The 27954-nt window shown below is 46.8% G+C and overlaps 1 protein-coding gene and 1 non-coding gene across 2 annotated transcripts; both read right to left on the bottom strand.

Moving 5' to 3' along the window:
• Positions 1–19: 19 nt before the first annotated feature.
• SNTA1 (syntrophin alpha 1) lies at positions 20–27915 on the bottom strand. Its single transcript, XM_045833582.1, has 8 exons — positions 27512–27915; positions 24125–24310; positions 7708–7912; positions 4075–4282; positions 3807–3937; positions 1641–1837; positions 744–931; positions 20–660 (listed from the first exon to the last, which is right to left on the bottom strand). Exons 1-8 carry the CDS (start codon positions 27819–27821, stop codon positions 568–570), a joined length of 1518 nt encoding a protein of 505 aa, XP_045689538.1. The 5' UTR covers positions 27822–27915; the 3' UTR covers positions 20–567.
• Positions 24775–24899, bottom strand: LOC123815465. The gene has a single exon (XR_006785119.1). It is a non-coding gene; the product is annotated as a small nucleolar RNA SNORD22 (small nucleolar RNA).
• Positions 27916–27954: the final 39 nt, after the last annotated feature.

Below are 27954 nucleotides of genomic sequence, written 5' to 3'. Positions count from 1 at the left end.
CACAAAACACAGACACTAGGCCAGGCTGCCTCTGTGCTCGCAGGCCGTTTATTTAGCCAAGAATATGGAGGAAAGAGAGAATGAAGGGGAAAACCACATGCCCCAAGGAGGTGGAGCTGTGGGTAGAAATGAACAGAAAGGCTCCTCCTCTTTCTCTTGCCTCAGATCCCAGGGAACTCCTGCTTCAGATGGGGTCTCTGAAGGTGGCTTGGGGGCCTCTAGGAGGGTTGGCAGTTGTTGGCTGGGGTCTTGATCCCCACAGGGGCAGGTCCCAGGCTTGGAATGGCTTCTGTGTACACAAAATATCTCTCTGCAAAAGGCACTGGTGGGGAGATGGGGGCAGGGGCAGCCGGGAGACTACCCCATCACAGGCAGGATCCACTGTGTCCTGAATCTGGGTCCCAGTCCCCAAGACTATCCCAGCCTCCTCAGGGGCTGGGTCTCTCTGCATTCTTGTTCCTTTCCTCTCCCTTGCCTCAGCCCAGTAGTGAGCAGACAGTCGGTGGAGGGCCAGGTCAGGCCGTGGAGTAGACACCCCCTCCTTGGGGCTAATGCATCTGGCAACCTCTAAGCCAAGAGCCCCAGGCGGGTGACTTTAGCCGAGAGGAAGGAGTGGATGATGAAGACCATGGTTTTGGGGCACGAATGCAGGTCCAGCTGCTGCAGGATGGATGGAAAGAAGGGTCAGGAGTTCCATCTACCCTGGCGTCCAGGAGAGCATAGACCCCTCCCCCTCCACTCACAATCTCTCCTTCAGCACTCCCGAAGTCCAGGAATAGGAGACTGGCACCATCGTCTGAGGACATCTGCAGCTTCTCGAAGGGCTGTCGGAGCAGCACAGCTTGGGCAGCACCTGGCTCAGCTGCCCACAGTGTGAAGCCCTTGTCAATGTGCACAGAGAGGCTGCAGGGACGGCCATTCCACGTGCAGGCTGCAGAGAGGGCACGTGGCCATGGGGAGGGCACATGGAATAGGCACAGCTGGCCCTCAGAGACCACAAGCCCTGCTTCAAACCCCAACCAGCAGCTCCAAAAGTGGGGCTTGAATACCACCAAGGATGGGAGGCTCCCTGTCTGTCATGCCATCTGTACACCCACTCGGCAGTGAGTCACCCCACCCAAAATAAGAAAGGTGGGCCCACAGAAAAATTATACCCCACTCCTAGTCCCACTTCCAGCGGCACCAAAAGTGGAAATGGGGACAGGAGGCCCACTCCCTATAAAGGCATCAGCAGATCCATCCACATCGCCCTTGGAGACCTTAGAAACTTGTAGAATTACCCAGTTAAATGTGAATTTCGGGGAAATAACGGATAATTTGGACATCTTTATACTAAAAAAAAATTGATGTTTATCTGAAATTCAAATTTAAGCAGGTATCCCGTGTTTCATTTTGGCAACCCTACTCCAAATGCCATCTCCCAAATTCTCATCAGCAGAACCACAAAGTCAGGACCTGAAAAACCCCAAGGAAAAGAGTCTACCTACCAGGGCACCTACACATCCAAAACAGAGGGCCCTTGGAGATCCCAAATCCCACATTCTCTCTCCCTCCTCAAGCACCCTAAAGATGGAAGCTTGAGTGTCTCTAGGGATACGAGACTTATTACCAGAGAGGCACTCCCAGACCGACCAACCCACCTGTAGACACCTCCTGCACACCCTCAGCAGCCCGGTGACAGCCATCCACTAGCTGGCGGGTCCAGGCAGCCAGCTCCTGTGGTGACTCCACGCTGAACAGGTGAGTGTCCACACCATGGCGTGTGCCCGTGCGCAGGGCAAAGGAGAGTTCTGCATCATAGGGCACCGAACCCTTGGAAGGGCCTGAGTGTACCAGCCTGGGGCAGGGGATGAGGAGAGCAAAGGGCTAAGTAGGAGACCTCAGGCAACAGGGAAATAGTTCTTGGCCAAGGGGAAGTTTTGGGAAGGGGCCCTGTGACTCCTTCACCACCTGATGGGGGGACAGGACTTTCCAGACCAGCACTGATTGACTTATAGGAGATCATTTCATGGCACACTCCCCTTCACTCCCACAGCTCCAGCAGCACCAGTATCTTCAAACACACCAAGCACACTCCTGCCTCAGCACCTTTACACATGCCATTCCCTCTGCCTAGTACACTCTTCCCTGATGATTATCTGCATTGCTCACTCCCTCACTTCCTTCAGACTTTGCTCAAATGTCATCTCCTCTGACAAGTCCTCCCTGACCTCTCTGTATAAAACAGTACCCCTGCCACTCACTAGCCTTGCTTTTCATCATGGTACCAGAAATTATACTTATTAGTTTCCGTTGTTTTTTATTGTCTTTTTTACTAGAATATCATCTAGGGTACAAATTTTTATCTGATTTGTTCATCACTAAATTCCCAGCAACTAAAACAATGCCTGTCACATAGTAGGTGTGCAATAAACATCTGTAGTCAGAATTAATGAGTCACTTGATCAGGTCAGCAATCCATGACTTACTTATCCCTAGTAGGCAGCAGGCTTCTGACACATGGGCCACAGTTTAGCTCAGGGTGAGGAGACGTGGGTGACAAGGGCCCAGACCTTGCTTGACTTCCACTTGCTGTGTAATTTTGGGCAACTCACTGACCCTCTCTGGGCAACAGACCTCAGAGTTCTGAATCGTAGCTCTCTTAGCTCCTCACTCTGTACTCCTCTCTCTCTTGTAGCTTCAATCTCCCCTTGGAGCTGCTGGTGATACCTGGTCCCCCACTTTCCAGCCCTGAGCTCCAGACCTACAAGTCCCCAACTTCCTATCCACGCTCCCTATCCATCCACCATACACTCTGGACTAAACTTAGCATTTTGCTCCAACCCTCTCCCTTTGTACTCTCACCCCCAGCCCCACTGCCTGCCCAGACACACTCTCCAAGCCTCCCGTTCATCCATTCATCTGAGCACCTCACTCACCCTCCCATCTGGCAAGTGCTAAACTGGGCTAATTTTACCACCCAAGTGTTTTTCAATGCAAATGCGGCCTTTCTTCTCCATCTGCTGCCTCTCCCCACCTCCACTGTCTCTCTGCAGAAGCTGCCCAGCTTCCATCCCGCCCCTCAGGTGCATTTTCCACCTGGCAGCCACAGGGATTCTTTTAAAACAACCTCAGTCATCACTCCCAGGCTAAAACTCTTCAACTCTGCCACAACTCTTAAGATAAAGCTAATATTTCTTAACTAAGCAACAAAGGATCTGCAAAATCAAGCCCTGCCAAATCCCTGTCTCATTTCTCCATTTCCTGTGTAGTTCTACATGCTGGTTATAGCACACTTATCACTCCATGAACACACTGTGGCCCTTGTGCTTCTGTACCTTTGACTACGTTTTTCTTGCTCTATGAGGTGCTCTTCCACTTTCTTCAATGGCAAACTTCTAAGCATCTGCCAAAGTCCATCTCAAATGTCACCTGCCTAGTCTTCCCCCACAGGCCAGGTAGAGTTAAGTGGTTCCTGCTTCTGCATTGTAAGGGCTGTTCCTAGGTCAGTGTCCCTCACCAGACCTGGTGCTCCCTGAGGGCAGAGACTATTAGGTCAGCTCCCTGTCCCCCAAACCATGCAGCCCAAGGTTGGGCCGAGTAAGTGTCAATGAATGAGTGACTGGTAGGACTTCATGTCCTTCTGTTTCAAGCCCCTGTTTTACAGATGAGGAAACCAAGGCCCAGGCAGGGTAGAGATAGCTTCGGACCCCACGGGGAATAACTCAGGGCAAAATGGAGCTGAAGTTCCCAGCTTCTAAAGCCCATTAAAACATCATCCCTTCAAGCTATGGACGAGACACACACTTCTGCCTGTCCGTGGGTACCTGGTGGTGATGAGTGGGGCAGTCCGGGCTGGCCGGCTCAGGGCCTCACGGGTCTGGGGGAGACAGCAGTAGAGGAGCAGCTCCTTTTCAGTCAGCAGGGCCAAGGTGGGTGCTGTACCCCCACTGGGCAGCTGCAGGGGGCAAGGCAGAAATAAAGAGGGGCAGGGAAGGGGGAGGTCAGAGGGCCAGTGTACAGAGACAATGGGAATAGAGTCAGCTCCAGGGGAGGGAAAGAGAGGGAAAAATAGGTCCCCAGCCCAGCAGGCACCTGCTCAGTCAGCCAGCCGATATGCTTGATGTCCTGGCTCCCAGCTGTGCTGGTAGCTGCCAGCAGTGCCTGCAGCTCGTCCTTGACCCAGGGCATTAGAGCACTGATCTGGACTTGGATGGCAGTTGCCCACGACCTTGCACTAGCCTCATCCGTGGCCCTCAGGAAGAGGGTGTCTTGACCATCTGCTGAACAGATCTCCAGATACCTGCAGGCACAAGGGAGGTAGAGGGGAGGGTCTGTCCACTGCTGCTGCTGACCAGTGGAGATCTGGCCTAAGAAACCCCATCTACCGCAAACCAAAAGAAACCACAGTGGTATCCATGAGAGAATCAGAGGGATACTCGCTGCTAGGGATCCAGCCACAGTTGTTGGGGGCTTACAGAATATAGGGACAAGAGATTATGAGATATACACACACATAGGCACACACACACACCAAACACATGTATTGGGGCCAAATTATTGCTGTGTGAAGATCTATTATCTTGCCTTTTTTTCCCTGGTTTCTAAGGAGAAGGATTGCCTTGCTGAGCCAGCTCCCAGGTTCTCCTTTGTGGAACAGAACCAAAGTAATGGACTAATTAGAAGGGAAAAATACAAAAACCAAAGAGGCTTGATAGGCCAAGTTGGTATACATAAAAAGAGCTAGAGTAATGGAGCAGGAAAAAGGGAGGAAGATAAAAAACCATACAGGCAAGTGTTGGGGAAGGTTTTCAGGAGGTACTCAGGGGAATAGTGACAGAGAGAAAATTTTTAAATGCTTTGTGAGACATTAAAGATCTGCTCCCCTTTGGCCTTTCTGTAACAGATGAGGTGGGGCCGAAACGGGATGATGGCTCAGACAACACCCACTCCAACTCCATTCGCCTTTGTCCTCCTCTACTGCACAACTAGAAAGCAAAATACTTCCATTCCCAGACTCCATTGCAACCCAGGCTGGCCACGTGACCAGTTCTGAATGAAAGGTAATGCTTTCCCAGATGTGGTAGTTAGTCTCCAAAACTGGCCTCCTCCAAATCTATCCCTTCCTGCACACATGGTCCACTTCTCCTCTCCTTGGCTTTGTGACTTAGTTTGACAAATAAACTGTGTCAGAAGTGACACTTTGGCACATTCCCAAGCCACCATGAAATCCAACTACCCTGAGTCCAACCACCCTGAGAAGAAGAACAAGCTAGCCACCTGGAAAGAACATATGGAAAGAGGAAGGCTCAGCCAGCCCCTAGCTGCTGCAGCCATCCGAGCTAAGGCAGCAGACATGTGAGCAAAGCAGCCATCCTGGACCTCCAGCCCCAGCAGACACCACATAGAGCAGAAGAACTGCACAGCTGAACCAGACAGGGTTGTGAGAAAAGATGAACCATTATTTTCTAAGACACTGAGATTTAGGAAGGTTTGTTATGCAACCATAGAACAAAATTATAGGAGAAAAATTCCTTTCCTTTTTGCCTTCATCCTGTCAGGGATATGGACATGCTCAGAGGTGCAGCCACCATCCTGCTTTGAAGCAGAAAATACACAATAAAGGTGGCAGAGGAGCAGGCTTTCTCTGGAGCACACCCACGCCTTTCTTCCCTCTCAGGCATACATCTTCACTTTTCTCTCTTAAACTCTAAGATCCCCATGAGACTTGCAACAAGAGGACAGGCAGCAGCAGCTCCTCCCGGGCTTATCCCTTCAACCTGTCTCCAAGTCTCCCTTTTCTCAGACTTTTCAGTGAGCTCACAGCAGCCCTGCCTCGGCTCGCTTCTGTCGTTGTGTCTCTTACTTCTCAGTGAATTCATGCAGCCCAGCATGGCTCACTTTTTTCCTACTTCTGGAGAGCCAAAGCAGAGCACTGCCTAGGCTCCCTCCTGTTGTTTCTCTACCCCAAGCCCTTCCTTTATCTCACTGACCCCAGCTTTAACAAACGTACTCTCAAAAAATATTTAAAAAAAAAATGGATTGCAGAGGAAAAAGCTGGAAGCCTGATTCCTTGAGGGCATTCTTGAGCAGTGATAGCAGCCTAAATAAACAGTGGACCCCTGGAATTTTAAATATGTGGGAAAATAAACCTCTCATTTATTTGAGCCATTACTTATTGGGGTTTTTGCTGCTTGCAGCCCAATGTAACCCTAAGTAAAAGTGAAATGTTTTTCATTATGTTTTAGTTCCTGATTTTGTGTTCCTTTGACTGAGATATTAAACTGATATGGAACCCCAGTTATATTCAAGTTACACATGTAGTTACAGATATATTTATAGGGTAAACCACATGTACATACATGCATATACATATGTAGATATTAACAAACATGCAAACACATATGCACAAATCTATACCAATACCCTTGCAAATGCTCACACATGCACACAAACACTTGCATTTACATGCCATCTACATGTGCACACATATAGAAATACATGAACAGCCCTGGCCAGGTAGCTTAGTTGGTTACAGAATCATCCTGATACACCAAGGCTGTGAGTTCAATCCCCATCAGGGCACATACAAGAGGCAACCAATGAATGCATAAATAAGTGGAACAACAAATCAACGTCTCTCTCTCTCTCTCTCTCTCTCTCTCTCTCTCAGATCAATAAAGAAGTCTTTTTTAAAAAAGAAAGGCATATGTGTACACATATGCTTCAGATGATGTCCAAGATCAGGCTGGAAATCACAATTAACCTAAGGTTCTAGGAATTTCAGGAAGGACTAATACCACATCAACTTCACTCAACACAAAAGGCCCCTTTGGTGGAACACCTATAAGTGACCTGTGAATTGCCTCATGGGGGCAGAGTAGGGCTAGATCATCCAATAGGGCCAGGAGATTTGGATGCTGAACATTGGCCCCTCCAGGCCAATGTTGGGTATTTGACATACATTGAACCTTGGATGCAACTAGGACCCACAGCACAGGCTTTTATGCCATACGTACACCACCCCCAATACTGTATACCCCACTTGATCAACATGCACTCCACTCAATGACCCCCAACACTCAGGTACCTGCAGCTTCTAAAGCAAAGAGGGCTACCTGGAGAGAGGCAAGTTCCATCCCCTCCTGGTTGTGTGATTAACCTTGGGTAATTTACTTCCTCTCTCTGTCCTCATCTAATAAATGGGGTAAAATAATAGGACTTTGCTCATAGGGTCACTGTGAAAGTTAAGCAAAATTGCATGTGGGAAACACAATAATGTTGGCTGGTATCAATCATATTATCAATGAACTTTTAAGTGCTGCTCAGATGTGAAGGATGATAACCTTCCATGGCCCTGACACAAATGCTACCAGACAGCCCAGAACCTCAGCAAAATCGGAAGAGACTGAAAAGGATTACTGAGTCCAACGACCTTAAGTCACAATGGAGAATCTGATGGTCAGTGAGGAAAGGAGACTAAGTTCAAGGAGAACCAGGACTGGAATCCAGGGCTCTCCACAGACCAAGTTCCTCCTCAGATGTGAACTGCCCAGAGGAAGAAAAGAAAAGCAAAGCACACCCTCAGCCCCATAATTTCACTCTTGCACCATTCAACAAACCTTTCTTCAGCACCTGCCATGTTCAAGCACTGTATCTTTCCTTTGGCCCCACCACCTAACAACATCAGAGCATGCCTGTCTGAGGTGTTCCCCACACAAAGCTTACCTGGGCTCCGGGTCACTGGGGGTACACCTCCTCGAGACATATGCCATCTTCAAGGACAAGTGTTTGGTATCGTTGAGGTCTCGGGGTGGGGGGCCAGGGGAGGAAGGCTGCCGTTGAAGGGGTGAGGCAGGAGGTGAGTCCCAGCCAACCGAGGTCCCGCTGGCAGAGTTCTTGAAATGTGGTGAGACCTCCTTCATGTACTTGACTGGTCAGGGGACAGGTCAGCAGTTACCACTGTGACATGGGCTCTCATGAAGCACACACCATAATTTTCACTAATTCATTAAGAGTTTAATCTATGTCTAATGTCACACTATCTTCCTCTAGGCTAAAGTCTCTGACTTTATAATAGAAAATACTAGATGCATTCCAACATCCATTCTCTCATTTTTCCTCTGGTTTGTAGACACAGGGCCACCTAGAAAACTATACTTCCCAGACTCCTTTGCAGCTAGGTATGACCATGTGACTAATTTCTAACCAAGTAAGTAGAAGTATTTGTACATTTGGGGTGGCTGCTTAAAGGTAACAGACAACAGCTGCAGCAAGGCAGTAAAAGAGCACCAAGATGTGAATCAGGAGATGTGACTGGGCTGCCACTGTCCCATAGTCTGCCTCTATCTCTTTAGTCTTCTCATCTGCAAAAAGGAGGGGTTGAATGACATAGTCCTAATTGTCCTCCAATATAGTGATAGTCTCCCAGCTTAAGACTTCATTTTTCAGGCTCTCTTGCAGCTATGTAAGTGCTCATATGAACAAGTCTGGCCAATAGGATGAGAGCAGAAGTGATGTATGCAACAATCAAGTTCTGTCTATTAAAGAAAGAGGTATACCCTTTCTTTCCCCTTCTTTTCCCCTGGCAGGGTTGAGCTGACTAGAATACAGATGGGTAAAGCACCATCTTGACTATGAGGACATGAGCCACACTCTAAGGAAGGCTGACTAACACAGAAATAAATGGATGCTGGCACTTTAGAGATGTCATGTCAAATTTGGACTGTTACCTACGAGACCAAGGAGCCATAGTGTGCTATGGGTTTCTTGTTATAGCAGCATAGCTTGTTCTCGAACCAATATAGGTGTCTAGGGGTTCTTAGCTCTGACCAATCATCACTGAGTATAGTGGACACCTTCTAGAGTAGCACTGTCCAATAGAGCTTTCTGTGATTATGTAAATGTTCTATATATACATATCGCTAGTACAGTAAGGAGTTGCACTTTTTATTTTGAGTCAGGCAAGATCCCTGCCTTCACAGTGCTTGCAGCCTACTGAGGGACACAGACCTCCATACAGACACAGGGAATAGGCTTTTTATTTAACTTTTTTTAAGATTTCACTTATGTTTAGAGAGAGGGGAAGGGAGGGAGAAGGCAGAGAGAAACATCCATGTGTGGTTGCCTCTTGAGCATCCACTACTGAAACCCAGGCATATGCCCTGACTGGGAATTGAACTGGCAACCCTTTGGTTTGCAGGCCACTCAATCTACTGAGCCACACCAGCCAGGACACTTTTTATTTAATTTTAACTAATTTTAAATTAAATTCAAATAGTCAGATGAAGCTAATGGTGACCATATTATGCAGTACAGTTCTAGAACAGCAGTCCAGATCTACTTCTCTGCCCAACTGACCCAGAAAGTCATGTTATGATACGTGGTCCCTCTTGCCTGGCTATGCTAGCAGGACCAGGGGTGAATGCCTCACCGACACTTGGCTTCCCAAATTGAGACTGGGAGACGTTCTAGACTGATGTCTTGAACAAATTTGCTATGGAGGTCAACCACCTTCTGCTGTGGGGACAAAGAAGAAGGGAGAGCTGGTTAGGGAAAGAATATCAGTGGAGATGCATGTTGAGAAACTGCGTTTGGAATGCCTTGCCAGGCACCTGTTAATGTTCCAGTTCCTGATACTCATCCTTTAAAAAATCAGGCTGCCATGTCAAGAGAAGTTCTGATATTTGCAATCAAAAAAGTCTTGATTATGGCCTAGATCCCATGCTTTTCGAGAAAAGGAAGATCTCACTAACACTGGCAGCTGGAAGTGAAAGGTAACACGATGACAGGGTTGAGCTGAGAACGTCTTGGTGGGAGGAGGGATTCAGAGACAAGTGGGGGGCAGGGTTTGAGTACCTGCTTGTGCCAGGTATTGGGCTGGACCTAGGTAGGACTATATATCAAGATGATAAAAAGACTTGCACTGCCAATTCTTTATCCTTTGCTCTTGGAATACATCATGAATCAATCGTAGTGTTCTACAGCAGCCATTACCAGTCAATTGAAGCTGAATGGTAATCAAACATTTTGGTCACTCTTGCTATATAAATAGGTAAGTCTAGCTGCAAATACTAGAATATATGATAACAATGTCTTAAGCAATAAAGATATTTATGATATCACATAACAGTAAGTCTAGAGGAAGGTGATTTCATGGAGGGTTCATGGGCTCAGTGACACTAGCCAGATTCAGGGTAAGTCTCTCTGCCATTCTCTTGGCCCTCCCCTCGTAACTACAAAATGGCTGCCACAGCTCAAGACAGTCGACAAAACCCAAAGAAAGAAGGGAGAAGACAGATAGAGAAAGATTTGTAGTCCTGGCTGGTGTGGCTCAATGGATTGAGTGCCGGCCTATGAACCGAAGGGTCACTGGTTCAGTTCCCAGTCAGGGCACATGCCTGGGTTGCAGGCTGGGTCCCCAGTTGGGGGCAAGCAAGGGACAACTGAAGGATGTATCTCTCACACATCAATGTTTCTCTCCCTCTCTTTCTCCCTTCCTTCCCCTCTCTCTAAAAATAAATAAATAAAAATTAAAAAAGAAAAAGGAAGAAGCGTTGTCTCTTAACACCTCCTTCTTATCAGAGAGGTAAACATCTCCATGAAGCTTCAGTGGCCCATGTGGGCTTCAGGCCCACTTCTAGCACAATCATTGTTAAGAGGGAATAATCATGACTTAGACCAGTCACAATTCAGCCTCTGGGACTGTGCACATTTCTACCCAATAAAATCAGGCTTCTTCCTCTTAGCAAGGAAGAAGGGGAATATTTGGTAGGCAGGCAGCCAATAGTGTCTGCCACATGTGCCCTGGCATCTGGACTATTCCCAATTCTCATGATCAGCAGTGTTCTCACCTCTAAAATGAGCTACCAGGGAGACAATCTATATATCAAGGTGGTTAAAAGAGTTGCCCAAGCACTAGTCTCTCTCCCCCAGCCAGGCTGCCCCCTCTGCTGCCCTACTGAAAGGTGTCTATCCCTGCTAGCCCTTGGGCAGGCTCCTTCCTCTCCCCTCTGCCATCTGGCTTGCTAGACATCTGAGGTCTGCTGTCAAGACCCAACCAGTATGCTCTGACTATGAGTGGACAAGCCAAGATGGGGTGAGGAAGCAGTTCTTGGCCCAGCTCCCTGGGGTGGGGAACAGGTAAGAAGCTATTTCTGTCACAGGAGACTGAGCATCCACAGGAGGCTCAGATAGGAATCAAGGCAAACAGGGGTCAAAGTGAAAGGGAATTAGAAATGTCTGAGTGTTGTAAGAGAAGTTGTGTTGAAAATGAGGGCAGGTTTTTATGAGAGAACTAAGCCTAGGCCCAGAGTTTTGGTGGACTAGAACTACAAATGACTCATCCTCATCATTACAGCAATGACTTAACCCCAAGACTGAATGTTGGATTATGTCTCAAGGGGTGATAGAGGTAGGACACATCACAGTCTACCTGACATTCAAACCAGCCCCCTACCCTTTTCTCCTTGCTAACAGAAGCCTGAGCGCCATAGGCTGGGCATCCTCACAGTGCAAGGGGAAGAGTCTTGATTGGCCAAAGATACTCATGATCATTCATCCCTCTTGCTTGTGATTGGTTTAGAAAGAGGCAGGTGATACAGTTCTGGCCAATGAGATATAAAGGAAAGTACACTCCCTCCTTTCCTCTCCTCTAGCCTTTAGAAGTTGCTGGAAGAAAAACTGGTCCTAAAGCAACAAGTCACTTTTTGACAAGGGCTGGGGTCCACATACTGAGAATGGTGAGGCCTTAAATTAGTCACCCTGGAGCTAGGCTACCTTTAGGTATTCTGAAAAAAAACCCCACTTTCTTCAGTGTTTAAAACCCTTTGAACTGGGTTCCTGTGACTTCCAGACAAAAGCATCCTGACTAATAGAGCCCCCACCCCTATTCAGGGGTGTAACTGATGTCCCTGCTATAACTAGTCATGCTCCTACCCTGCTCAAAGCCCTGCTCTGGCTCCCCTGTACCATTCATCCAACTTCAAGGCTCTCCAGGACCTAGCCCTGCCTACCTCTTTGGTATTACCTCTTTCCACATCCCTAATCTCACCATAGAGTAGTCCAATCACACTGATCTCCTGGGAGTTCTCAGAAGTTTCTTTCTCTCTCTCTCTCCCTTCCTTCCTTCCTTCTTTTCTCCCTCCCTTCCTCCCTCCCTCCCTCCCTTCCTTCCTTCCTTCCTTCCTTCCTTCCTTCCTTCCTTCTCTTCTTCCCTCCCTCCCTCCCTCCCTCCCTCCCTCCCTTCCTTCCTTCCTTCTCTTCCTTTTTTCTTTCTTTTTCTTTATTTCTTAGCTTCCAAAGTTCCACATCTTTGAAAACGCAATTACCTTTGCACAGAATACCCTTAATACATCATTTGGAGATACACACTCTTGGATTTGAATTCCACCTCCAGCACTGTCTAGCTGTGGGACCATGAACAAGGTAATTCACTTCCCTGGTCCTCAAACTGCTAGCCTATAAAAGAATGACGATGTCATTCTTCAGAGTCCTCTAGGGAGTTACTAGAGGACTCTGGAGTAAGGCAGGCTTGGGTTTAATTCCTTGCTCTGTGACCTTGGACAAGTGACTTGACTTTCTGCGAGCCTCTATTTTCTCATCTTTAAAATGGGAGCAAAATATACCTACTGCCCAGCATATTGGGATTTTGCTCCTGAAAGGCACTTTGCCCTGCCTGGCATAGAATAGGTCTTCAATAAAGAGTAGTGTGGTTATTATTTCTGCGGCTGTTTTCAGTGTAACAGCATAAGGGGATAGATACACAATGTGGTGACAGACAAAGATTTAATTCCAACACCTCAGAGAGATGTTAGCATTAAATGAGATGACATAAAACATGTGGCACAGGCTAGGGACTCAAGAAATATGAATTTCTTACCTATCATCCACCCCTCCCCACACTTCTCGGAACTCTGTTGTTGCTATTTTGTGTTGGGGTTGTCTCTCCCACCAAAATGGGAGCTCCTAGAGGACAGAAACTGGGCTCAATTCAAACCCAGAGTCAGTTTCTGTGACCGGAGAAATGAATGCCAGCACAGAACAGGTTCATTCAGCAGGAGGAAGAAGGGGCTACAGCCCAGGAGGTCCCAGGACAGCTCAAACATCACCCCTCTAGGAAGCCTCCCCAGTCACCACATTGGATCCACCAAAGCCGTCACTGCGCAGTCTCCTAGAGCCCACTCCCCTCTGTCTGTGTGGAGATCTACATCCTCCACCAGACTGGGAGCACTGTGAGGGTGGGGACCTCGTCTGACTCATCTGTGTTCCCAGAATGCAGCAGGGATCTCCTATGCTATGTGTTCCACAAATGAACACTTGTCAACTTCTAAGCCAGAAAAACTGCTAGAGCCCCTGTGTACCCAGGCTGTCCCGGAACTATAAATGGACAGCACACCAGCTGGTGCCCAAAACAGGGCTTGGATTTCACAAACTAATCAGCCTGTCCCAGAGTGGGGGTGAGGTCCTAGGGGCCCCAGAGAGTGACCATAAATAGACCAGTTCTGGGGCCTCCTCTCTGCTCTGATTTCTACCTGAGTCACCCCACCAAGCAGAACAGGGCTGCCCAGAAGCTGTGGACTGAAAAGCTGAGGGCACAACTGTGGCCCTGTGGCCAGCATTCTTGAGACTCCACGGATAGACTCAGTTGGTATCCACACCCTCCCCAGCCAAGATCCTGGCCCAGGAGCCTGATAAAGCAGTGACACGTGGGCCCTCCCTCCTCAGGGAAGCTAAGACAGACACAAACACTGCCCGTTCCAGAGGCCCTGATTCCCGGCTCTGGCAAGGAGACAAGCCAGGACCCAGGCCTGGCCCCAAGGACCCAGGAGTAGGTTCCACTAAAAACAAAAGGAACAGACAAGGCAGGACCGTTTGCCTGGCCCGGGACAATTAGGAGGGAACATACCTGTTGCAAAGGGAATATATATCTTTTGGATCAATGCAGTATCCCCAGTACTTATCCCAGTGCTCAGTAAATTATCCCAGTTTCTTACTGAATATCTTGGCTTTGAGTCTTGGCTGAAGACTGTCCTCTAAGCTCAAGCTGTTCATTGTCTGTTCATTGGGTGATCACTTACTAGCCCCCACCTGAAATGGCATAATCTATGCATTTGTTTACTAGTCTATGGCCTTTCTCCTCCAACCAAAACGGCAGTTCCATGAGGGCAGGGACCTGTTTTCTTGTTTAGTAGGGTATCCCCAGCATCTGGAATAGTACCTGACACCTACAAGGTAATCAGTAAGTAAAAAAATCTGTTAAATGAATGAATATTGACAGACCTGGGGCTTCTCAGCCTGGAGAGACCATGTAGAATTAAGCTCAAGTGAGGCAGGCTTGGGTGTAAGTTCCTTGCTCTGTGACCTTGGACAAGTGACTTGACTTTCTGCAAGCCTCTATTTTCTCATATTTATAATGGGAGCAAAATACACCTACTACCCAGCATATTGAGATTCAATACCTGAAAGGCATTTTGCCCTGCCTGGCATAGAATAGGTCTTCAATAAACAGTAGTGTGGTTATTATTTCTGTGGCTATTCTCAGTTTAACTATATAAGGGGATAGATACACAATGTGTAACTATCCAGGCCCTGTCACTTGCTCTCTGGTCTTGGCAAGTCCCAAGGGGGTCCCTCTGAGCCTCCATTTCTTTGCCTATATAATAAGCACTATACACCGGCTCTCTGAGTAAGATAGTATAACGATTCAAGTCCAGGCTGCCCACCCTGCCACCCAGGATGGTGCAGAGTGGACGTGGAATTCCAACAGGCTCTGGAAGGGATGACCTTTAAAGTCCTGCTGGTCTAGCTAGGCTGGACTATAAATAGTCTGAGACTCTGGCAGGCCCTGCAGCAGGACTGATCAACAGAGTCTAGGTTGCCACACTCTGGAGCAAAAAAATCTCACCTCACCACACCCTTGTACAGCATGGGGGGCACCACCCGAGATCCTAAAGGCACATGAATTCTTTGAACTAACAATACCCCTCGCAGGAGCCCTGCTTCAGATTAATGCTCATAGGTGCACAGAGGTCACAGCACCATTGTCTTTGGTTCAAGGGGCTAAGAACAACTAGGAAGTCCGTGGGTAAGGGTGCTAAATACAAGATACGAGCTTCCTGACTCAGTCTTGTTCATGGCTGTATCACCAGTGCCTACACTGAGTCCTGGCACAGAGACAGGGCTCAATAAATACCTGTGAAATGAATGTACAAATCTCAATAATGGGATGTTATACAATCATTAAAAAGAATGAGCCCTGGCTTGATAGCTCAGTTGGTTAGAGCTTCATCCCGATACACCAAGGTGGTGGGTTTGATTCCCTGTCAGGGTGCATATAAGAATCAATCAGTGAATGTATATAGTGGAACAACAAATCAATGACTCTCTCCCTGTGTGTACTGAGTTGGAAGTATGTTCTCGACTTGTTAAATAATAAAAACAAATGTGGAGCCCTGACTGGTGCAGTTCAGTGGACTGAGTGCCAGCCTGTGAAGCAAAAAGTCGCCAGTTTGATTCCCAGTCAGGTTACTTGCCTGGGTTGTGGGCCAGGTCCCCAGTTGGGGCATTTAAGAGTCAACCTATCAATGCCTCTCTCTCTCAATCAATGTTTCTCTCCCTCTCTTTCTCCCTCCCTCTCTCTAAAAATAAAAATAAATAAAATAAAATTTAAAAAATGTGGAGTGCTGGCTAGTGTGGCTCAGTGGATTGAGCACCAGCCTACAAACCAAAAGGTTGCTGGTTCGATTCCCAGTTAGGGCACATGCCTGGGTTGTGGGCCAGGTCCCTGGTGGAAAGCAGATGAGATGCAACCAATTGATGTTTCTCTAGCACATTGATGTTTCTCCCCCTCACTTTCTCCCCCCTTTCCCCTCTCTCTGAAAATAAATACATAAAATATTTAAAACAAAACAAATAAAAAGTGTGGAAACTTTCTAGAAGAATGTGAAAATATCAACAGTGGTTATCCCTATGAAAAGATGATTGCTTTATACTCTCCTGGGTTTTTTTTAATAAGCATATATTACATTTTACGTTTTCTTTTAAATCTACTTTTTAAAAATATACCACCACATTCTAAGTCATCTAAGCCAGGATTCAGGGATGAGGCCCTCATCAACCCTTCTAGAAGCAAAAGGTTCTAGGATCTTGGAAAGAAGTACTCATTGAGCACCTCCTACTTACCCAAGCACCAAGCTCGACCCTCACAAACACATCTTCAACTAATGCACCATTTCAATGAAACGGATCTGTGTCCTTACTTGACAGTTGAATAAACTGAATAAACGGAGTCTCAAAGGGGTTAAATGACTTGCAGTGCAGTATAAACATTTAAGAACATGGGTTTTTGCATCTGACAGATCTGAGCTCAAATTCCATTTCTGTTGCTGTATGACCTTGGGCAAGTAGCTTCACCTCTCTGAGCTTCATTGTTCTCATATGCACAATGAGATTAATAATATACCTAATTCACAGAGTAGTTTTGAGGAATCACTGAGATTACATATGGAAGACACCTTGCACAGTGCCTAGCACATTGTAGGTATTCCATGAACAGCAGACACTACCATCACTATAATTATCATATTATCATTATTATTTCCTTTACCATCATCAGCAGCCAGGCTCACATAGCTAATTAAGGCCAGAACCCCCTCCAGAGCCCTATAGGAATTTTAATCAAGATCCAGGGAACAGGCCAAGGCTGCATTAAGCCAAAGTTTGTCTGTGGGGAGTTACATGGCCCAAAGCTGTGTGTGTGTATGTGGTGTGTGCGTAGCCAAATTATGTTCCCTTGAAAACAATAATTAGAACAACAGGTCTTTGCAGTCATGGGGGAACTGAACGGGAGCTACATTCACGATTCTGGTCCTAGGACAAGAGTCCCACAGGCACCTCAGGAGCATGGCATCACTTGGCAAAGTCGACTCGGGTGACCTCAAATTAGATTCAGCCATTAATAACATCCCATTTTTGATGGCGGTGATGCACTGAGCCAAATTTGGGCAGGGCACCTGGCAGCGTCCATCTCCCAGGGGAGAAGTCTGGCAGGGGCCTGGACTTAGAGTTATAAGAACTCATGACAGAAATTCTCAGGAGTCAGTCATGGCCAGCTTGAGCCTTTGGCCACATCTTGAACATTTAGGAAAGTAAACTGCAACTGATAAGGTTAAAGATAGAGTAGAAAAGGTCAGAGATGCACGCTAGTGATCATTCCCCAAACACACACCAAGATCTAATATGCGCTGGGCTCAGTGCCAGGCCTGGGGCTGGGAGATAAACTACACATGATTCGGCCCTCAAAGGCCTCTGAGTTTACTGAAGAAAACAACAATGCTGCTGATGTTGATGTGATGGTAATAAAGGTTGACTTTTATTGAATGCTTATCGTGTGCTATGCACTTCCAACACATTGTCTCATCCTTATACAAAGTAAATAAAATAAATAACTAAGTGTTTACAGTGGGCACTGGCCTCAACACATTACATGTACGTTACATGTATATTTTTTAATTTTTGTAAGAGTTTATTTAGCCCTGGCTGGCGTAGCTCAGTGGATTAAGCACGGGCTTCAAACCAAAGGGTCACAGGTTTGATTCCCAGTCAAGGCACATGCCTGAGTTGTGGGCCAGGTCCCCAGTGGGGGCCATATCAGAGGCAACCACACACTGATGTTTCTCTCTCTTTCTCTTTCTCCCTCCCTTCCCCTCTCTAAAAATAAATAAATGAAATCTTAAAAAAAAAAAAAGTTTATTTGAGCCAAACTGACAACACATGTTGGACAACAAGACCTCAAATTCTCCACATATTTTTTAAATATTTTATTTAATTCTGATTAATTTTATTTTCTTTACTTATTTATTTACTTTTATTATTATTTTTTAAAGATTTTATTTTGTTATTTCTAGAGAGAGGGGAGGAGAGGGAGAAAGAGAAGGAAAGAAACACCAATGTGTGGTTGCCTTTTGCATGCCCCACCTGGGGACCTGGCCCAAAACACAGGCATGTGCCCTAACTGGGAATCGAACTGGCAACCCTTTGGTTCACAGGCTAGCACTCAGTCCACTGAGCCACATGAGCCAGGGCCTTATTTATTTATTTATTTTTAGAGAGAAGGGAAGGGAGGGGGAAAGAAAGGGAAATATTAATGTGTGGTTGCCTCTCATGTGCCCCCCACCAGGAACCTGGCCTGCAACCCAGGCATGTGCCCTGACTGGGAATTGAACTGATGACCCTCTGCTTCGAAGTCCAGTGCTCAATCTGCTGAGCCACACCTGCCAGGGCTCCACATATTATTTTTCAATCTTGCAAATAACTATACAAAGTAGGTATTATTCAAGGCTGAGGCAATAGTGGCCTCTGCAGCCAGATAGAGCTTGGTTTGAATTCTGAGTTCACCAATTTATTGGTTGTATGACTTCATTAAAGTTATTTATTCTCAACAAAGCTTGGTGACTGTAACACAGGGATCATAGCAATTCCTATTACTGTATGTGCCTTTTATGTACACGTTAACTCTATCCCTGTATCTTTTTTAAGTTATGTGGGATGTACTTGCCTTTTATACAAATACCAAAATTAATTTTATTAATTTTTATTGTTCTTTAGTATTTTTTTAATGTATCACAGGCTCAGTATTGCCCATCTCACCAGCTATACTAGGGGTGCAGAGAGGGGAGGCATTTGGCTTTCCCCTTTTCCCGCAGGCCTGGTCTTCAAGGGAGGGCCCAGCTAGCTCTGGCTCCAGGTCTGTGCACACAATGGGCCTCTCGAAGCAGCAGGAGGAGGTGTGTTAGCTGCCAGTTTGAGCTCAGATTCTGGTCACAAACACATCCCTTTGATTGAGAACAGGCCCAAGACATTTGTGCAAACCGCTGATATCACAGAAGAAAAGGTCCAGGAGGCAGGCTGGGGTTGCTGATGCCCAGCTTGGGCCCCTGACTCAGGCCAGAGAAGTAGATACCTGGCTGGCACCCAGAATTTGCCGTGACTTCTGTTCTTCTAGGACATTGTCAGGGAGCTCTGTACCCATCAAGACCCAGGCCTCAGGAAAGATGCCCAGCTGTCCTGCCAAGTTCCCATCCACAGGACAGACCCCTTGGAGGCAGCCTTCTGAGTGGAATGGAGGCAGAGAAGTTCTAAACAATGTGGCCAGTGATTTGGTTCTAGCAGAGAACCTAGACCCAGACAGGCTGCCAAGAGCACTGGCTCCAGACTCAGGCCACTGCCCAGCCCTTAGCTTCTCCACAGACTCCTCCAAATCTCAAGGATCACCACAACTCAGGATCTTAGCTCCCTCACATCCTCAGGCTTCTCAGATAATCCATGCAATTAAAAGATTCTTGACCCCAGTACCCATCCCCACCCTCATCCCTTTGTTGCCTTGATGAAGTGACCTCCTTCCATAAGCCTGCTGGGTGGGGGAAAAGCAGCTCAAATCAGACTTCATCTAAGAAAAAGCTGGGGAAAATTAATAAGGCCACAACCTCCAGGTTCTTCCTCTTACCCACACCTGCTTAGATCAAACCATCTCCCTCCTGTTCACGATTCCAGTCTCCTCACTGCCATTCTGCATCTATCGGTGCCTCCCTCCAAACCAGACTGATGCTGCTAAAGTTCAGAGCTGACTGTGCCAGCCCCTGCCGAGAACCTTTTAATGGCTCTTCCTTTCCCTCCAGAGAAAGTCCAATTCCTTTAGCCTGGCATCCAAGGCCCTGCAGGATCTGTCAGTCTGGTTAGCTTCCTCTTTCCACTCCCTTCCTCACAGCGTAGGCTCAGGTAAAGCTGAGTTACTTCCCAGGCAAGCCCCCAGGTAAGTGAAGTCACTTCACCCCTCTATGGTTTTGTTCACACAGCTCTCTCTCCTGCCTGTAATGCCCTTCCTCCACCCCATATACATGTCTGCTTATCGTTCATAAAGTGCTAGCATCCTCTCCTCCAGGAAGTCTTTCACCCAGAAGTGGCCACCCAGAGAGAAGTGGCCACTTCTCACTCCAATCCCTGGGCAGACCCTGTCTCAGTACCTGTGACATGTTGGTGATCCGGTAGGTTTGCTCAGCTATGAGACTGCGAGTGCCCTCAAAACCACTGAATAGAGGGAGCAGGTATAAAGGGAGGGGAGAGAAAGAAACCAGAAGAGGGCTCTTACCCAAAAAGGAGGAATAATAGATGACTTTATGTCAATAAATCTGATAGTTTGAATGAAATGGACAGACTCTTTGAAAGACATAAACTATCAAAATTCATTCAAGAAAAAAACAGAGCCCTGACTGGTGTAGCTCAGTGGATTGAGCATGGGCTGGGAACCAAAGTGTCGCCAGTTCGATTCCCAGTCATGGCACATGCCTGGGTTGCAGGCCAGGTCCCTAGTGGAGGACACGTGAGAGGCAACCACACATTGATGTTTCCCTTTCTTTCTTTCTTTCTTTCTTTCTTTCTTTCTTTCTTTCTTTCTTTCTCCCTCCCTCCCTCCCTTCCCTTCTCTGTAAAAATAAATAAAATATTAAAAAAGAAAAAAATAGAAAAAGGATTCATGGACATGGACAACAGTATGTTGATTGCAGGGGAGAAGGAGGTGTAAGGGGGATAAGCAGTAATGGAAGAAAATACAATAAAGTAAATGGAGAGGGGAAAAGTAAAAAAATAACAAAATAAAGTCATTGTAGTATTGAAAAAATAGATCCTCTAAATCCCTTTATTAAAGACATAAAAATCAGCCTTAGCTGGGTTGCTCAGTTGGTTACATCATTGTCTGGATACCCCAAGGTTGCAGGTTCAATCCCCTACCAGGACACATACAAGAAGCAACCAATGAATGGATAAATAACTGGAATAATGTTTCTCTCCTTCTCCCCACCCCTCTCTCTCTCTGAGATCAGGGAAGGAAGGAAAGAAGGAAGGAAGGAAGGAAGGAAGGAAGGAAGGAAGGAAGGAAAAGAGGGAGGGAGGGAGGGAAGGAAGAAGGAAGGGAGGGAGGGAGGGAGGGAAGGAAGGAAGGAAGGAAGGAAGGGAGGGAGGGAGGGAGGGAGGGAAGGAAGGAAGGAAGCTTTCAAAAAAAAATCAACCAATGGGCCCTGGCTGGGTTGCGCAGTTGGTTATAGTGTCATCCCCATACGCCAAGGTTGCAGCTTCCATCCCCAGTCAGGGCACATACAAGAAGCAACCAAGAAATGCATGAATAAGCAGAACAACAAATCAATGTTTCTCTCTCTTTCTCTCTAAAATCAATAAAAATTGCCCCGGCCAGGTAATTCAGTTAGCTAGAGCATCATCCAGATGTACCAGCATTCCCGATTAGATTGCTGGTCAGGGCACATACAAGATTCAACCAATGAATGCATAGACAAGTGGAACAAAAAGTTGGTGTTTCTCTCTCTCTCTCTCGCCTTCTCTCTCCCCACCCTTCCTCTCTGTCTCTCTAAACTCAATTTACATTTTTTTTATTTAAAAAATAAATAAATAAAGGTGGCTGGCTTCCTTGGAGAATGCTACTAAACACTTAAGGAGGAAACACTATCAATTCTATATAAATGCAATGAAACAGGAGGTGAGTTACTAACATTTATAGAATGCCTACTACGTGCCAAATCCTATCCTGGGCAAGAGAGAGACCCAGACTCAGCTGGAGACCTGGGGCAGGGTTTACCAAGGAAAGTTCTTGCCCTATGAAAAGTCTCAGAGAGCATAAGCATTAGAGACCCCCAGTCCTGGGATGGTACACATGTTATTTCTCTTCCCTGCTATATTCATGGTAGACCTTGCTCATCAACTCCAGCTCCTTTCTGCTGAGTCCAGACAAGAGCTCCCAATCTTTCTAAATGTGGAACTCCCAGTTCTGCCACAGAAGCTGAAACTCAACATGAAAGCTATTGGTCACCTCTGTTCAATCTAACCCCAGCTGATATAGAAACTGAGGATGAGAGAAGACAAGGGCCTTTCTTACCCAAGGCCAAAGATTTGCCACAAAGCAGACAGGTTTTTAGAAACTGATTTTTAAATAGTTTCTGTGGAGGAGTCAGTGTTTGTTTTATCTCTCCCACTATATGATGAGTTACTTCGGGAGAGGACCTGGGTCTAGTTTAGCTTCTGACTCTTGTTCTGCACACCAGATACATAGTAGGTGTCTGCAAATGTTTCTTGACTTAGAAGGGAATGGAATAAATGAGTTAGATGGAAGGTCTGGGTATTAGCTCCCAAACCAGGAGATGCTTCAAGTGTCTAACACTCAGATATGCTACCTTCTTAGAATGATCCACACTGAGAACCTAGGTAGAGATATTTTCACCCTAAAGATGAGGAGCTGAGGGTCTAAGAGGGACCTCAGTGTGTATTAGAAATGTGTCTACAGTAAAAGTTTTGCACCCCAGCTGGTGTAACTCAGTGGATTGAGTGCCAGCCTATGAGCCAAAGAGTCACTGGTTTGATTCCCAGTCAGGGCACATGCCTGGCTTGTGGGCCAGGTCCCTAGTAGAGGGCATGTGAGAGGCAACCACACATTGATGCTTCTCTCCCTCTTTTTCCCTCCTTTCCCTTCTCTCTAAAAATAAACAAATAAAATCTTTAAAAAAAAAGTTGCCATCTATAGACTAAACTTTCAAATGGCAGAAACTAAAAGAGCTCTTCGAGTCAACCAAAATATGACATTTTGATGAATTTCAATTGTCTCAAACTGCATTGTCGGCTATAAATATCAAAGTAATGAGGCATCAGGGAGGAAAAGTCTCTTACATCCATATCATTTACGTGTGGTTTTGTTATTGAACGTTGCTGTTAAATATGATTGATGTACTTAAGCTTTTAGGGACCAGTACTGCAGAGTTGGCTTTTTAAAAATATACACTGTATATTTTAAAAGTGCATCAGTATGTCTTGCCTGATGTGGCTCAGTGGATTGAGTGCTAGCCTGTAAACCAAAATGTCGCCAGTTGATTCCCAGTCAGGGCACATGCCTGGGTTGTGGGCCAGGTCCCCAGTTGGGGGCGTGCAAGAGGCAACCACATGTTGATGTTTCTCTCCTTCTCCCTCTCTTTCTCCCTCCCTTCCCCTCTCTAAAAATAAAGAAAGAAAGAAAGAAAGAAAGAAAGAAAGAAAGAAAGTCTTTAAAAATAAATAAATAAAAATACAAAATAAATAAAAATAAGAAAGTGCACCAGTAAAATATAAACAAATAAATTAAAATTAAAAGTGCACCAGTAACAAATAATTACTATTATTATTATAAATAAAAAGTACATCAGTAGCATTTAAATAGATACATCTAAACTATAAAAATAAAACAAAACTGGGAGAGAACCGAGGCCAGGACCACAAGAATGCCAAAGATCACCCAGAGACCCAGAGGCTATTTGCTTCTGTGGCCTCTTAAGCAACCTCATGGGGAAACAAAGGTAACCTGTCAGCATGGGCATGGGCTCAGCCCAGCATGGCATTCTCCATCACCCCCACCACCTCCCTGTGCTTGTTCTGGGCCATGAGCCAGACGCATTCCTCTGGCCCCCACAACTTCCGGAACTGGCAGCGTGGAGTTTGAAGAAAGGGCTGAGCAAAGCAGAAACCTCCTGAGAGAGATGGTGAAAGGCAGATATGCAACAACCACAGCAAGAGGTCTGTGACAACCAATGAGGAAACTGAGGCCCAGAGAAGGCAAAGGTCTCATCCAAGACCACACAGTGAGGGGATAGTAGAGGGAAAACTCCAAGGTTCCCCCACCAGAAAAATAAATAAATAAATAAAAATAAAATAAACCTCCTCTCTGATCCTTGCTGGATTTAATATTCTGCTACATAAAGGCCAAGTCTTCTTCTAAAGGAGGATGGGTCTCAGAGTTTCAGGGCCCCTGAGGACCAGAAGAACCTGGACTTAAGAGCTCTTTTGGTTCCTCAGGAAAGAATCTTAGCAGTCCCATCTCTAGTCCTTTCCTCTCTCTCCCCTCAAGTCACTCACTCACCACAAAGGTACGGAGTAGGACAGAGGAAATGAAACCCAGGTCTGTCTGGCTCTGGGCTGACTGTTCCACCCCCACCCCTTGCTATCTCAAGGCAGGTCCCCAAGTTCTGTTTGTTTTCAACTTTGCCCACCTCCCAGTCCCCACTGCTTGAGGCCTGGGAGGAGGGGAACAACTAAACACCCTAGGTTCCCCAGTGCTTACCCTCCAGTACCACCTCTTTGCCTGTCTTCTTCAGAACCTGCACCGCCTCATCATGGGTGGCAGAGGAAAGGTCTTCCCCATTCACGGACAGGATAGCATCCCCCACAAAGAGGGCCTCTGTCTGGTCAGCTGCCAGGCCCTTGAAGATCTTGGAAATGAGAATAGGCATCTTGTTCTCCCGGCCTCCTGCACAGGCATAGAAAGAGGATAAAACTGAAGCAGACACTCCAACACTTGGGAGTCATGTCAAGGCAAAATTATTTTTGAAAGCCTCTTGAGGTGCCCAGGCCAGTCTGGGAAAGCGTAGATGGGAGGGTAAAGAGAATTTCAGCAAAGAATCTCAGAAGTCTGAACAACAATTTAAAAAATTAAAAAAAGAATCTTAGAAGTTTAAGACATTAATAGTACTAATAAGTCACTTTCTTCTTGAAAGTTAAAAAAAACCCTTTTATTTATAAAGTCTGAAATGATTATATGCAAATTTGAACAGCTAGATTACACAAGAAATTGCTTGACAATTCCATTTTTGATCTCTTCCAAGATTTGGAGTCCATTATACATGCTTTGTTCTTTCTTTAGACCTGGGAAAAATATGCGATCTTTCAACAGGTGATTTATTCTTCCCTTTCCCACGTATAGAAATCCTTACGATCCCTCAGACAGTTCCATCTGGAACAAACTTTCCTCTTCTCCCCCAGCCAGCACCAGTGGGTTCATCTTCACAGGTTCTGCAACTAGAGCAGGATTAACACATGCGAATGTTTCCTCACTGGGAAAAAGTCATTTTCTAAATTCTTAATGTTATAGTTTGGTCACTGGATCTTTTGGTCCAATGCTTTGGGTGTTCACCAGTGTTTGACTAACTTATAAGGTGCTTCAGTAAATTTTTCTTGAATATTTTGCATTTTAAGCAATTTTCCCACAGTGAGGGAACCCGTTGATATCCCATAATTTGGTATTATGATAAAATTAACTATTGCCATGGTTTCAAGTTTCACAATCCAGGATCCAGGCTGGAAGCCAAGACCTTAAAGTCTAGAGATTTCAAAGGCCTATCTGAATTGCATTTCTGATGCAAAAAAACAACAAAAAGCTAATACATTTTACTGAATTGCTTTATTGCCAAACTCTTAAATATCCATCTAAAATAAGAAATAACAGTTCACATTAGTGCCATGTACCAAGTGCTGAACTGTGCTAAACGCTGTCAATGGTGTTTCTTTGGGTCTTCACAACACCCCAACCACATACGCATGCTCAGTTTCCTAACAGGAAAACTGAAGTGTGGAGAGAAATGTGGAGAGAAGCCCCTTACCCAAGGTCATCCAGCTGGTAAGTGGCAAAGCCAGTATGTATTTGAACCTAGGTCTCCCAGCTTCAGAACCAATACTGTTGACCCTATGGCAGACTGAAAGTAGGACCCTTGGATACCACACAGTGGTCCATCTCCAAAATACTGAAGAGGGGGAACTAGTGGCCCAGAGAGGGTGGTTCTTTTTCCAAGGTTACAAAACAAATCAGTGGCAGATACAGGATTGGAAGTCCCTCCTGACCCCCACGTAGGCCCAACAGTTTGCTTATTGTACTGCACAGAGCTTGAGGCCTAGGAAAGGAAGGGGTTTCTATTTATAACTGCCTTGCTCTGCCTGAAACTGGGGACTTCAATTCAATGTGAAACTATGATCATTCTTGGCTGCCTGGGCTGGGCTGGACCCTAGAGGGGAGGTCATCATGGCAACAACAGCCCAATCTATATATATACAAGGACTTGAAAGAACCAGGTACTTCACCTGATGCCTCCTAAAAGTAACTTCACCCCCACCTGGAAGCATGGCACTAGGGTGTAGCTTTACATGACCTCTCCTCTCTAAGTTTATTTGTCTATCTGCAAAATGGAACCCTGTATTAACTCTAAGTTCCTGCTTTGACACATTAAGTGCACAATATCTGGATTGATCTGTTGCCCTATCCTATGCTGGAGTTTGGGGGTAAGGCCGATGTCCACTCCCTGGATTCCCCATTTTCCTCTTTTATACCCCTTTGGTTGGCTACATAGGGATTTGCCCTTCCACAGGAAAGATCAACTCCCTGGGGCACTATCTAACAGCCTGATAATTAAGATTCAAATCCCAGCTTTGCCACTCATTGACTGTGTGACCCTGGGAAAATCATTTCTGAGCCTCAGCTTCTTCACCTGCAAAACAATGATTATGCTCCCTACGTTTTACTACTTGTTGCCAGGTAACAAGTAGTAAAGTGGATGATGAGCCTAGAGTACCAAGCACAGGGCTTAGCACACACCACCATACCCAGCCCCTCACCCAGGCCAAAAGGTCTGGAAGCACAGGAACAGAGCCAGCACCAGGAAGACGGAACGATGCACAACCAGGATGATACAAACGCTGACGCCCTTTTCCAAGGCAGACAGCACACTGCCGGGAGCTGAGCCCGTGAGAAGTAACTGTGACAGGAATCATGAACCCAACAGCTGAGGTGTGCAAGGATTTTAAGCACTTACATCTAGTTGCTTTAGAAATCACTCCTGGGCTCCATTTTCCCTCTTACCTAACAGCAATAACTAACCAGGCACCTACTATGTGCTGGCAGGGTGAGTGCTTTAGACTCCTTTCCTCATAGAAACATCACAACTCTATCATAAGCCTCATTATATAGTTGAAGAAATTGAGGTCCAAAGATGGGAAGGGACTTGAGTTCACACAGTTGATCCTCAAATACAGACTAGTTTCACCCTTAAAAAGCTGTATTGGCAGCTGAGAGCTCACAGAGACAAATAACAATTATGTTCACCCCTCTCAATTCTGTTCAAAGTGGAGATGGTCAGATGGAGAAACTCAAACCCAGCTCTCTGCCTAAGTACACAGCATTCCTGGGTCCTCAGATTTCTATGTCCTTTCTAGTCCCCTGCCTGTAAGCCCAGCCGTTGCCTCATTTCCATGAACCCCTTTACTGTGAATTCCAGGCCTTACTTCTAACCCCCACCGTGTTTGTGTCTGGAGGACTTCCCCCTCCCTGCCCTAGTGACCTCCCAGGCCTCAATCCCTTTTCTCCATCCTTTGCTTTTCTGGGAGCCCCTCTTGTCCTTCATATCCATGCAACCCCTGAGAAATAACCTCTCTCAGATCTCTATGTTTCCACACAGAACTCCCACCCACGTGTCCTTGGTGCGTCCCCAACCCCCTCCACACCTCTTGCTTTTCGACTGAGACCTCGGACTCTCGAAACTCTCCGACCTTGGTGCTCCGGATGCCCTAGGTTGCCTCTGTCCCCTCAAACCCCCTTACCCCCAGACAGAAGTCCTCCAACTCCAGGACCTTGGTACGCTGCCAGCCCCTGAGACCCATGCGCCCTTGGTGCCCCCTCGCCCACCTTTGATGCTGATGCCCAGCCCGCCAGTGTCGGCCTTGCGCACAGTCACCCGGCGCCGCTGGAGCAGCAGCGCCTCCGGCAGCTGAGGGGGCGCCGCGCCCGGCTCCGCGGCGCCGTTGAGCTGCGCGGGCTCCGGCTCCCGCTGGGCGCCGGGCTCCAGGCCGGTCTCGCCGTCGGCGGGGCTCACGGTCAGCGTGTCCTCCGCCAGACTAAGCAGAACCCTCTGCCACCGCTCGCTGCCGGCCCCCGAGCCCGCCCCGGTGCGCAGTTCCAGCAGCCCGGTACGCGGGGCGCGCCTGCCTGACGCCATCTTCGCCTACGAGCCCCCGGGCCGCCGCGTTCGCCCAGCCCTGCAGTGCCCGGCCCGGTCCAACGAAACGCCCAGGACAGAGGGCACCGGGGGCCCAGCTGGGCCAGCAGCCAACCTACCCCCGACCGCTGGG

This window comes from Phyllostomus hastatus, unplaced genomic scaffold, assembly GCF_019186645.2.
Source record: "Phyllostomus hastatus isolate PE091 unplaced genomic scaffold, TTU_PhHast_1.1 phas_contig_17, whole genome shotgun sequence".
Lineage (NCBI taxonomy): Eukaryota > Metazoa > Chordata > Mammalia > Chiroptera > Phyllostomidae > Phyllostomus > Phyllostomus hastatus.
The sequence above is the reverse complement of the archived record's forward strand: the minus strand, read 5'-3'. Positions and strand labels throughout refer to the sequence as shown.

Coding starts and splice junctions, on each gene's coding strand:
- SNTA1 (XM_045833582.1), bottom strand. CDS start 27,821: ATGGCGTCAGGCAGGCGCGCCCCGCGTACCGGGCTGCTGGAACTGCGC. Junction 24,311..27,511: donor GCTGGGCATCAGCATCAAAG/GTGGGCGAGGGG, acceptor ATGCCTGTGCAG/GAGGCCGGGAGAACAAGATG. Junction 3,938..4,074: donor TCGGCTGGCTGACTGAGCAG/GTGCCTGCTGGG, acceptor TGCCCCCTGCAG/CTGCCCAGTGGGGGTACAGC.